The 12,536-nt window shown below is 41.1% G+C and overlaps 1 protein-coding gene across 1 annotated transcript; it reads right to left on the reverse strand.

The window, feature by feature from the left end:
- Window positions 1–2,642: 2,642 nt before the first annotated feature.
- LOC140952426 (ATP-binding cassette sub-family C member 4-like) lies at window positions 2,643–12,316 on the reverse strand. The gene is made up of 6 exons (XM_073401851.1): window positions 11,765–12,316; window positions 9,266–9,648; window positions 7,153–8,462; window positions 6,075–6,645; window positions 5,096–5,232; window positions 2,643–3,771 (listed from the first exon to the last, which is right to left on the reverse strand). The coding sequence occupies exons 1-6, from the start codon at window positions 12,314–12,316 to the stop codon at window positions 2,858–2,860; spliced, it is 3,867 nt and encodes a 1,288-aa protein (XP_073257952.1). The 3' UTR covers window positions 2,643–2,857.
- Between the last annotated feature and the right edge of the window lie 220 nt (window positions 12,317–12,536).

The following is a 12,536-nucleotide window of genomic DNA, read 5'->3' on the forward strand; positions in this document are numbered from 1 at the left end:
CACCTGTCAACTTCGGACAACTTCAGCAGCCGACAGTGGCCACCAAAAGTCAAAACGCAAAATCAAAAGTCGATATTTAAAGTCGATCTTCAAAGTGAAAAAGTGAAATCAAAAATCGAAAGTCGATACACGAACACTTATGCCAGTAGACAGTGAGTAGACAACAGAAGAGTTTCCTGGTCCCAGAAAATTATTATCTAAGGACCAACTGTACTATCGCCAAGCTATTATGGCCTTCAAATGCATGACCGGTCAAGCCCCTGAATATCTTACATCCCAATTTATCACCCGTGAGCAACTTAGCGAACGAACAACTCGGAATAGCCAAAAGCTAAACATCCCTCTTTTCAGAACTGCCTCCAGACAGAGGACCTTTTATTACAGGACTGTTAAACTTTGCAACAATTTGGAATCTTTTCTTAAGTTAAGCCCATCTGTTGAAATTTTTAAACGTTCCTTAACGAGCCAGCTTTTAGATAATTTTGTAAATACTTCTTAGTTAAGCTTAAAACATTGTAATTAGTAATTAGCTAACATTGTAATTAGTATGGGATTAGGGACGGACCATTAGAAAAGTTATGGGGGGGGGGGGGGAGGAGAATTTTCGAGCCACAGGAAATTTTCAGTTTCGTTATCAAATTCCTTGTTGAATTTTTCTCAGGCCATAGCATGAATATTTTTTAGGATTTATTGGCATGCATGAATTTTTTTTCGTTTAATTTTCCCCTGTATGAATATTTTTTTTGTACTTCATACCAGTCTGAGTTCGTCCCAGTCTCATGTAAATACCCCCTAGTTCTGCTAGTTCGTAAATCGACTTTTGATTTGCAATTTTCACTTTTCTCTTTGAAGATCGACTTTAAATATCCACTTTTGATTTTGCGTTTTTACTTCTGGTGCGTGGCCACTGTCGGCCGCAGTAGCTAGGTAGTAAGAGAAGCGAAAAATGCCGTGAGCGTTGCCGTGAAAAAATTGAAATTGCCTTGAGTAAAATTGGGAAATTGCCGTGAGTAAATTGAAATCGCCGTGAGCAAATTGAGATTGCCGTGAACAAATTAAAATTTCCGTGAGCAAATTTTAATTACCGTGAGTAAAATTGAAATTGCCGTGAGCAAATTGAAATTGCTGGGAGTAAAACTGAAATTGCCATGACACTTTGGGCCGCCGTAGATAGGAGACTAACGTGTAATTTTCTTTTTCTTAAAGGAAAATAAATATACTTTGGAAAATAAATATACTTGCTAGAAATTGAAAAGCTGGACCAAACGTAGGTTTCCTCTGAAAACATTGAAAACAGTTTTAAGGCTATCCAGTATATTTTAGACCTCTAAAAATTAGTTCTCGTCCGGATCGTCCCAGTCGTCTCAAAAAATGTTCAGACGATTGGGACGATCATATTGAAACGCTACCCAGACGATCGCAAACGACCCGGACGACTGAGACGACCTCGATCGCTTGGATAGAGTTGAGTTCTATCCAGACGATCCGGACGTCCATGACTGTACATTTTGAAGCGATCATATGGAAACGCTCTCAGACGACTGAGACGATCGGGACGATCGAAGGGGCTATCCCAGAAGTCATCACTTTTATTCCAGTCAGGTGTATTCCAGTAATCGAGAATAAATTCGACCCGGATGGCGCTGAAGCCGAAAAAATAATACACAAATGTTCGCAGTGCGTATCAGCTGGCGTATGGGGCTTATTTAAATTAGAGAAAGTCCGTGACATCAAGTTTTCGAAGAGATACTATGTCTTCGGGGAACTCTTCTAGCTTCTTAATGCCGCAAAATCAAGAGAAAAAGCGGATACCAAGGTACGAGGTTCGCTCTACGAACATAAATCATTCATTTATGTGGCTTGTTTACAAAACGCGCAAAAATTCTATTGTCTGACCCAGAGACATCGCTGACGACCCCGCGTCTCTTGCCTTTGAGGCGATCGAGACGATCATATGGAAACTACCAGTCGCCCCAGTCGTCCGGATCGTCTCGAAATATTTTGAAACGACTAGGGCGATCCGGACGATCATATAAAAACCAGGCTTAAGGGGCGCCATAAATTTCTATCTGTTCGGTAGGGCAAACTGACTTTTTTCGAAATTTCAAGGGCTTCAGTATTTTTTCCCGAAAAAAATGAAAAAAGGTTTAAAGGAGATTATATTCTCCCCTCATTTTCGAATCAGAAGATTTTAGTTCCTTTGTCCAAGAAATATAGCCTAACCTGGCACGGTTCTATCTAGAATTTATCGTTTGGGGGAGAATTCCCGAGTGGCCGGAGCTTATTAGGCCACGAACTTCCAAGGGGGGTCTGGAGGCATGCTCCCCCGAAAATGTTTTGAAATGAATATGCGCTGAGACGCAATTAATCTGGTGCATTTTGAGACACAATTTTGAGAAATGTTACAGTGTGTGTACTGACCTCGTCGCGTCTGGATGATTTTTCTGATACAGTTACTTATATACCGTAATGATAACAATATTTTGTGGGGAAGGTGGGTATTTTTTTGGAGGGGGAGCATCTACCCCTCAAATACCTTAGTTAGAACCCTGCCTGGGGAAGGAAAGGTGAAAAATTAAACTTCAGAAAAGTACAGATTTGTTACAAAAAGCTCCGAAATTTGTACATTGATGGAACGGTCATTTAGAGATTTTTAGCCGAGCTCAAGCTACAGACTGAAACGTAGGCAATATTTGCTTCTTCGAGAAAAGATATTTCACATAAAACAGTCGTTGGGTACCCCTGAGTTAAGGATTGCTTGCTATAAAACTAACGAATGTGTGGTAATTATAACTGAACTTATTGTAGCCGCACTCTATGGTTGATGAGTAAGCCTGCCGGAAATGAAGAAGCAAAACTAAGAAAGTAATCCCTGAGACGCAGCCAAACTTTGAAAAATTCCTCCCTGTTGCCCCATAAGTGCGTTGAATGTGTCCATTTCGGCCACCTGGCCTTCTCTTAATACCAAAATTAAATCACAGTCTTTGACGGTATTAAGTCGATGAGTTATGGTGATGATTGTAGAGTTCGTAAGTTTCTCCTTCACGGTTGCCCAAATGGTCCTTTCTGTGTTTGGATCCACGTGCGCAGTTGGTTCATCTAAGATAACGATCTTACTCTGTTGTAGTAATGTGCGAGCTAAGCAGATCAGCTGCCGTTCACCAACACTCAGGTTTTCGCCTCTCTCTAAAAGCTTGAAGTCAAGTTGCCCCTCGAGGTCTTCAACCACGCGATTTAACTTGACTTCTTTAAGGACATTCCATAGCTCATTGTCACTATGTTTATTCAAAGGATCAAGATTCGTCTTAAGCGAGCCACTGAAGAGGACAGGCGATTGGCTGAGTACAGAGATGCACCTTCGCGATTCTTGCAGTTGAACGCTGTTTACTGAAACATCGTCAATGATTATTCCCCCCTCAGCTTCAGGCATGCGCAAAAGGGCCGCCACGATAGACGACTTTCCATCTCCTGTTCTGCCAACAATTCCCAAATTTTGTCGTCCTTTAATATTAAAGGTTAAATCCTTGAGCACTTGCGGCCCACCTGGGTAATACCTCAAGGAAACATTTGTGAAGCTCACGTGACCGTCACGAGGCCAGTTTATTGGGGGCATGCTTTCTGTTTTGTATCCAGGCTCTGCGTCGAGGTTGGTGTAGACTTTGACTCGCTCAAATGACGTCATAAAGTTCTCCACATCCGAAAATTTTCGCACCGCGTATGAAGCTGTATTTGTTGTTTCAATCACGTATGCAAGAGAAAGTCCAATCAAAGCTATAAAAAAAAAACAATAAAAAAATGCACTTAATATGAGTGTCAATGTATTTAACACGAAAGTACTAATTGAGGACACGTCTCCTTCTGGAGACGGGACCGCCTTTTTACGTGGTCATCGGAGCCACTCGAAGGTCTAGCCGTTTGCAGGACAAAGGAAGTAACTCATTTCTCAGTTATTTCAAGACCGTGTTATTGATCCGGCCCCGGGAATCGAACCCTCGACCTTCCGCTCTGCAGCCAGGTGCTGTATCAACTGAGGTATTCCTGCCGCGCATAAATAATTTAATTTTTCCGATGTTCATCGAGTGCCCACGGAATGCGTGTTATCATGAGTAAGATCCATCAAGAAGTCTGCTTTACTGCTATCAGTAATAATACTTTCAATCTGTTCTTTAAAGTAAAGAGATTTAAAGCATCAAGCTCGCATATGGTAGCGAGATTACTTAGTGGATTTGTCTAAGAGTCATTGTCTGATAGAATTTGTGGGGAAACATGACTAATGCCCCATTCACACCAACTGAACATGTTTAAATCAAACGAGGTCTTAAAAAATAAAAAGCGGACATGGAAAACTGGTTTTAACACAGGATTCAAATGAAATTCAACCTGTTTTGTAATTTATTTGCACTAAATTTGCTGGCTTTTATGAAGGAAACAATTTTAAACCGTGTTTAACTCAGTTTAAATGCTGTTTAGTAAACAGCATTTAAACACGTTTAGCTTTGATGTGAATGGGGCTTAAGCTCGAAGGGGGCGGGGGTTACTCCCTTATATAGGCTATTGAGGTACTTGCGGCGCCAAAGGGTATAGGTTTTTAGCCGTTTTGGTCTGAAATAGGGTATGGTTTGTGCACCCTAGTCTTGAATTGGGTATGTTTTTTAGAAGAAGCTTCTTCTTCGTCATTAGATGATAAGACCATTTCCCTTTAAGTTCGAAAATTTGAAGATTTTTGTATCCTCCTTAATAAAAGCGTATAAACATTGCCTTTAACATTGGTCTGACCTAGGGAACTGATTATAAGGCAGGTCTGAAATAGGGTATCAAATTTGATCAGGTCAGTAAAAAGGTAGGGAAAAACACAGATTTTGGTCTGAAATAGGGTAAAGGTTTCAGGAAGAGTGCCGCATACCCCCACCCCCACCCATTTTTTCTGAAAGTACCCCCCCGGGGGGGGCTTAAGGTAGTTACTTATCAGGAATGAAAAGAGATGGAGCACTAAATGACCTCCGGCGGAGCTAGGCACATACGTTGTACTGAGCTTAGACTACTACGAAAAAATCTTTGATCTGTTGCCGCGGGTTTTCAGCTCTCTACTGTTTACCTGGTTGCTCGGTGACAAGAACTGAAAGTGTAGCCACTGCTGCAATAAGGAATGAACTTAAGATGTCTACTCTCACACAAAGCCATCGATTGCTGGAAAGTGTCATGGAAAATACTTGATTATGTACATCCTGACGTCTGCAAATGAGAGAAATGGCTACAATGAGTCATTAGAGACCTTTAGATTCGAGAACGGGGACGACTACATGGTCGAGATTTAACTTCATTTTTATTGAAGGAGGTTAAGCTCTCACCCGAGTGCAGAATTCTAAAACTTCTAACATTTGATAACTTGTTTCAGCCACTATAAGAAATCTTATAGAATACAATACAATACAAATGTTTATACGGGGAGGCTCTGCCCGGAGGTCCAACCCCTTACCCTTTTACATACAATTTTTCACGAAAAAGGTACCCCTTTCGTATAGCTCCTATTGACAAATGGTACCCCTTTCACATACCCTGTTTACCTTTGCGTTTAACTTCTGTAAATGCACTGTCTTTTAAATAGAAATCAATCACAAAACTGAATATAACGTTTACTCGACTTTCGAAATCCATAAAATTAATCTGTCAGCCCTTTTGGGCCCTTTCACAGGCCCAAATGACAGATTTCCCAACCCTTTTATATACTTCAACAAGTGAAATCCCTACTCTTTCATATACCTGAGGCCTGAAAAAGGTACACCATTCGGGTGGAGCCTCCCCGTAAAGGCCATCATAGGGAGTACCCCCCCCCCCCCCCCCCGGGCTATGACCCGTCTATTGGTGGCTCTAGCTGCTGAATGGCCGGACTTGAGTTGAAACTCTTCATACTACAATCGGTTAATCGTCTTAAGCAGCTGGCAAGCTTGAAGGTGTTGGATTCGATTGACCGTTATGGACAGTTTCTTTATGTTCATGTGAGACATTGACAGTTAGTGTCAATTGTGATAATTTACGCTAACCAAATATGCCAGTATGACCATGACTCAACTTACCGATAAAATTGATCAATGAAATCCCTTTCCCTTTTTCGAGTGCGAATGGTGTCCAAGCCAGCTATAGTCTCTGAGAAGTGAGAAAAAACAGGACTGCGACATATTGACTGCCACCTCTTCAATTCTCTTGAAGTCTTTAAGTAATACCACGCTAAACACAAGAAAATGCCAATAACAGGGAAACAGACAAAAGAGAGCCAAACATTCGTGAACGCTGGTAACACAGCGGCTGTCAACATTGACAAATTTAACTGCATGGACGCAGCGAACAGTGCAGGTAATAGTTCGTCCAAGCAACCAATGTCTTTGGAAAATCTGTTTAAAATTCGTCCTGCTGGATTTGTGTCGAAAAATAACACCTTTGCTTGAAGAAGGCTGGATACCATTTTGTTGTGAAGGTTTTCAGCGGATCGGAGGCACATAAAGAAGAATAAAAAAACGCGAATGACAGCGACAATCAATGCAGCGGAGACAAAACTGGCGTAGATATACCAGGTTTCTGATTCTTGCTGGGCTCCCCAACTCATCTTGGTCAAATGCGAAAGCCATAGATCAGGAGACACTATAAGAGCTTTTTGATAAAAGAACAAAAAAAAGACAGTACACGTCAAAATTTGTTAGAGCTTTATGCTTATGTTTTGTTTTCAACTGCTTTTTTAAACTTAATTTTTTAAAGAAACTATAAAATTTGGCCAGAGTTGTTCGGTTTCTTATTTATTCGAGCAAACACGGGTCCCCTGAAAAAAAACGCCACTCCCTGCAATAAGGGCCCTGTCCCGATCCCCAAACTACACTCTTAACTTCAAGAAAACCTTCTGAGAGCGGGTTTTGTAAACTATTTGAAGCGAAAATTAATACTGACTCCAACCGCCATTATATTGTACTGAAGTTGCTATCAATTTGATTGACTTAATTCAAAACAATTATAAAATTACTTGGGACATCTAATCAGTTAACTAACAGCAATTTTATTTGAAACGTAGTTTCCAGTAAAGAACTCAAACGCCTTGGGATAACTTATTTTATGAAACGTGTAATGTTTGTTGAGAACTTTGTTAAAAAAACTCAGCTCACTAACCTTGCGCGCCCACGAAGAAAGAGAGAATGAAAATCACCACTGCAGGGTGTGTTCCTGCCTTGAAATATTCCCAGTACATTGTTGCTGAAATTTTTCCAATAGCTTTCTCTTCCTCTTCGATCTCCAAATGCTCATCAAAGCTACCAGTGGACTTCTCAAAACGTGAATGCGCAATGCCATCTTCCGTACCTAGTGTAGGAGGTGTCGGCTTTTCCTCGTTGACAGATGCATCGATGACGGCAGCAATTTCTTCACTGCCTTGCAACTCATTAAAACTACCTTTTCCAAGCACGGATCCTTCGTGGAGAACCACAACCTGGTCAGCTGCGATCATGTGTGTCTTTGCATATGACACCAAAATGGTAATTTTATTCTGCAGTAATTTGCAAATACATTGATTAAAAATGTGTTCGCAGACTTTCGCGTCCACGGCACTTAGAGGGTCATCCAACAGATACATGTCTGCATCAGCGTACACTGCGCGTGCCAGACTAACGCGTGCACGCTGACCGCCACTGAGTGTAACACCTTGTTCGCCAACGAATGTTAGGTCGCCATTTGGAAATCTCCCGACGTCCTCTCTCAGTGCGCAGGCGTCAATAACTTCGGCGTACTTCTGTTTATCATATGGCTCACCAAATAATATATTTTCTCTGAATGTTCCGGAAAAGAGCCAGGCACTTTGTGGGACGTAAGATACATTTCCAGGGAATAGAACACTACCACGTGTTTTGGCCGCCTCACCAGCAATGGCGGCCAGCAGGGTTGATTTTCCACTGCCAACTTGACCAGTGATTACAGTTAGGCTTCTGTGAGATGAATCAAAACTGACATCTTGAAGAAGATACTTGTCACCTGATTTACAGGTAAGATTCGAAACTGATAAACTTCCATCCCGTAGTTTACTTGCCAGTGGCTGCTCATCACCTGCATCACCGTCATGTAAGGAAACCTTTTGATTTATACAGCGGTCTTTGGGGCATGACTTTCGGATCAATAATTGATTGCTTGCGCCGTCATCGTAGTCTACGGGATTCAGGGCTACGTTATTTAAAAGGAGAAATCTCTCTATTCTTTGAAAGGAGACGAATAACTCGAATGCTAGTGGGGCACCATCAGCCAGCCTGAGAGACACTGAACGAAGAGTTTTCATGAAGGCAAGTATCATAAAGGCTCTTGAAGGCGAACGATATTCTCCTGTTAGAACAAGAGCTAGCATAGACAAAAAGGTCGCTGCTGAGCTTGCGAACAGAAAGCTACCAATGATCGACAAAAGGAAGCTCTTTTTGGTGAGCATCCAGATTTCATTCCTAGAAAGTAAACAAATAACAGAAGTTTTGCAGACCAAGATGACCGATTTCCCTACCCTTTTATGTACTTCAACTAGTTAAAACCCCTACCCCTTCTTATACCTGAAGCCTGAAAAAGGTACCCCTTTCGGGACGGGCCTTCCCGTGTAGGTCATGATAGGGAATACCTCACAGGAGTTAAGCATCATGATTCGGGAAAAAACGGCAAAGATAACTCATGTCGGGAAAAATAATCAGATGTTGATTTTTGCCATCGTGTCCCCCAGGGGTACTGCCTTTTAAGACGTTGGACCTCGGAGCGGAGCCTCCCTGTATGAAATTTTGTTGAGAACCCCCTGGGTTTCGCCTTGAACATAATGTTTAACAGCTTCTAAAGCAAACCGATGCGATTCAGCACTGTAACAGAACATTTACCATTTTCGTGTATTGCATTCCTAAGCCTACTTCCATAATTGTCACCTCTCTGCAATGACAGGTGCAAGTGTTATATTAATTTGATATGTACGTAATATTATGATCAATCATTTAGTCTAGTTCAACGAAGTGTTCGTTTCGTTTAACCCTCATTATGCTGCCACACGCTCACGAGTTCCCGCGCATTTTACTTCATTTTGCGTCCTAAGGGCGAATTTCTCTGTATTCAACGCCACCTTAACTGATTCTCATAATTTTGTCAGGGGCTTTATCGGCTGGAAACTGGTATCTGCGTTGTCCCTCACTAAATCACCTTAATAAGTATGCGGTGAAATCAGTTCCAACCGCTCTTCCCTCATTCCTTTGCTATTTTTAAATTCCTTACTTACCTTCTTACTTCCTGCACCTTTTCCTTGTAGTTTTCTTCCCAAGCATGTGCTTTCAACGCACGTATTCCACAGACCACTTCGCTCATTTGAGAAATACGTCGGTCCGTTACTTTAGCGGTCTTCTTACGAAGTTCAGCACAAAAGTATGAGATGATCATACAAACAGGGATTAACATCAGTATAAATAACACTCCCATTAAAGGCTGCCAGCCGATTAAGTACAGCAGTAAGCAAACGACAGCAATAAGCTCCAAGGGGGTTTTAAAAAGTAAACCGGTAAAAGGTAGAGGAGCCTGTTCAATTCTTTGGACATCATTCGATATCAAGTCAAAAATGTTGCCTGTTGTTGTTTCTAGAAGGTCTTGCCGACTGACAAGAGGGATCTGCCAAAAAAATTCAGTTAAAAACAAACTATGAATACTCACAATTCCACTTATACTGTAAGCAGCTGGTCTGATCAGGAATGAAAAATTTTATAACCAGGGGCACCCAACGAGAGTATAGTTCAAAACCACTTAAACACGCATTGTTATTATTTAAAAGGTAGATATAGGCATATTTTTATCACCTAAAAATTTTTCATCTGTTCGGATTTCCTAGCTGAAAGTCTAGTGATCCCAAAATTATAGCGATCAAAAGTTACCTTTTCGAAAATTTCAGCCAGAAAAAAGGCTCCCGAAAATTCTAGGTGACCTTTTTAGGTTAAAAATCCATTAAAAATGAGCAATAATACCATTTTGTAGCTGTTCAAATATCCTAGGAGAGGCAGATAAGCAAGAGATTTTACAACAAATGTTCCGAAAATTCTAGATCTCAAATCGTCTTCCGAAGAGATATTTTCCGAAAATCGACGTTGGGTGCCCCTGTATAACTCTCTCCTCCGCATAGGCTCGTAGGAGCAAGGCGAGAGAAAGTGAATCTTTCGGGTTTTGCTCCCGACCCACTTAGGGCAGAGAAAATCCAATAATGCCTCCATCGAACCTCTTCGGAGGAGAGAAATGTTATTATAAAAGTCAAAAAAGAAGAAAGGAAAAATTCCCGTATGCTGTGTGGCGCTTAGATGGTAGTGAGGAGCCAGCCCATCACTAGTGATGGGCTCCTGATAGCAGTAGATTAAAAAATAATGGGGATATTAACAACGCCGCGCGGAGATACGAAATTTCCCTTCGAGTGGTATGAAAAATATTTAACGAGTGAGGGCAACGACCTAAATATTTTTCAACACGAGATAAAACCAATCATGTTGTACTTAGTCAAACCTGCGGTAAAACTAAATGGCTGCCGCAGAAAAGTTTTACTTGGACAGACGAAGAAATAGAAGTGCTACTCCACTATCCTTTTAGATCATGTATAAAACAGAAGGTTTAGCCCTCCTTAAGTGGTGTTAGCTGTTAGCTGATGTTACGCAATGGATTCTGAAATTTAACAATTTAGAAGTGCGGGCGAGCACAGTGAACAACCTCTCAAGGGTGTTTCGGCCTGGAGTAAAGGCACTGAATAAGCCTGCGGCCTGCACTGAGCAAAAACAGCAAGCATTGGTATAAAGGATAGATATCATTTAGAAGAAGGAGAAATCTAACACCAGAAAGCCCACTAATAATTCCGAGCTCCAGCCTGATAATCGAACTCATATATAACCGTTGTATTAAAATTGTTATATGTCTGGACTCACATGACAAGACTTTCTTCATAAAATTTACTACGTATCACAGCGGTTGTGACCAGAATGGATACCCTAGAATCAGATTGTCATCTTTACGCAAAATACATGATAGGAGTCTTAAGCCCCGTGCAAACGGACGCAACATTGTTGGTCAACAACTTCCAACATTGTTGGATGTTACAAGTTGCGTCCGTTTGCACACACTGTTGCATGTTGTTGCGTGTTGTTGGGGCCACGTACGCTTATTACGCATGGTTTACAAAGACTTATGGGTTGTATCCTTCTCATGATGCACTGCAGGTCCCAACATTGTTGGGAGTTGATGCATCCGTTTGCACACTACTGCCAACATACACGCAACAATTCCCAACATTGTTGGCGCAACAATGTTGGGGGTTGTTGCGCCCGTTTGCACGCAGCCTTATAACTTAAAGTCATAAATAAGAGAATAAACGTCATGAACCCGCATCATTTGAGGCAAATTTTACTTCCGTATCCACTACACCATCAAGGGCTAACTGCCGACACAGTTAACTAATTTTGACTTACTTACTTAACAAAGCTTTGATACATTATTGAAACCGTTTTTAAAAGAGTGCTTAATCCTGATCAATCTTCTTCGTTCATAAACCCAATATTCAACTCTTTTCCTTGCACAACTTTACCTTACTCCGATTGTCCTCACTTTTCTCAAAAATCTGCCCAATAAATTCGCATAAATTGTTCTCTAGGAGGAGTATATAGCGTTGTGTAACAAACATAAGGTGTCCACCCTGATTTTAATTAAGGTATCCAGTCTAGTCACAACCGTATTATTACAGCGTTAAAGTTCTCACCTTGAGATAGATGATTCCCTTGAGGGCGCTGCTTGTCCTCATGCCTAATAATTCAAGATTATAGGCAGAGTATTGTTTGCCGAAGTAACAGAATCCAATCGATGCTAAGAGCCAACAGCACGCGTATACTAGGGAAAGATTTATCTCATTGGAACTTAACATGCTAAGGAGAAATCCGATTAAAAGCGGTTGTGTTATCTTAAAGAAGGATTCGAAGACCCAAACGCTCAAATGAAATAGCGTTACTTTGGAAACTAGTGTTCTTAAAACACATTTCCAAAGTCTGGGTTGTTTTCCCTGGGAGTTGTTCCATTTGAGTAGTTGGTCATTCCATTCTTTCTGAAGTCTCTCTGTTAGGTCACGAGCTTTGTCGTCCTCGTGAAGTGGAAGAAAATCTGATTGGTTCAGAGGCCGCTTATTCCCTTTTGAAAATATATTGTTCATCCACCAAAAAGTCAGAAGAGACAGAAGATTTGCAGACTTTGTAGGATGAAAAGACTGATTCGTGTTATCTTCATCGGTCGCTAGGGTCTCGTAACCCTTTTTTGACATTTTTCTGTTGGAAGAAACAAAAGGAATATTAAGTTCTAGACCGGGGGGATATGTTGTGGTTCAATTTTATCCTTGGTTCAAATTTTCTTTCCTTTTGTTTCAAACTCATTATCATGTTATTATCATACATTACCATGCCCAAAAACAAAAGAAAAGAAAATTTGAACCAAGGATAATATTGAACCACAACAGATACACCCTATGATGGCCAATACAGTTA

The sequence above is a fragment of the Porites lutea genome, chromosome 11, assembly GCF_958299795.1.
Source record: "Porites lutea chromosome 11, jaPorLute2.1, whole genome shotgun sequence".
In the NCBI taxonomy this organism is placed as follows: Eukaryota; Metazoa; Cnidaria; class Anthozoa; order Scleractinia; family Poritidae; genus Porites; species Porites lutea.

What these genes read in the sequence shown, in the direction of transcription:
- LOC140952426 (XM_073401851.1), bottom strand. Translation starts at nt 12,316, where the DNA reads ATGTCAAAAAAGGGTTACGAGACCCTAGCGACCGATGAAGATAACACG. An exon ending in AGGGAATCATCTATCTCAAG is followed by an intron (nt 9,649 to 11,764) that starts GTGAGAACTTTA and finishes TTTTTTTGGCAG; the next exon opens with ATCCCTCTTGTCAGTCGGCA. An exon ending in TCTTGTCACCGAGCAACCAG is followed by an intron (nt 3,772 to 5,095) that starts GTAAACAGTAGA and finishes TTTTTTTTATAG; the next exon opens with CTTTGATTGGACTTTCTCTT.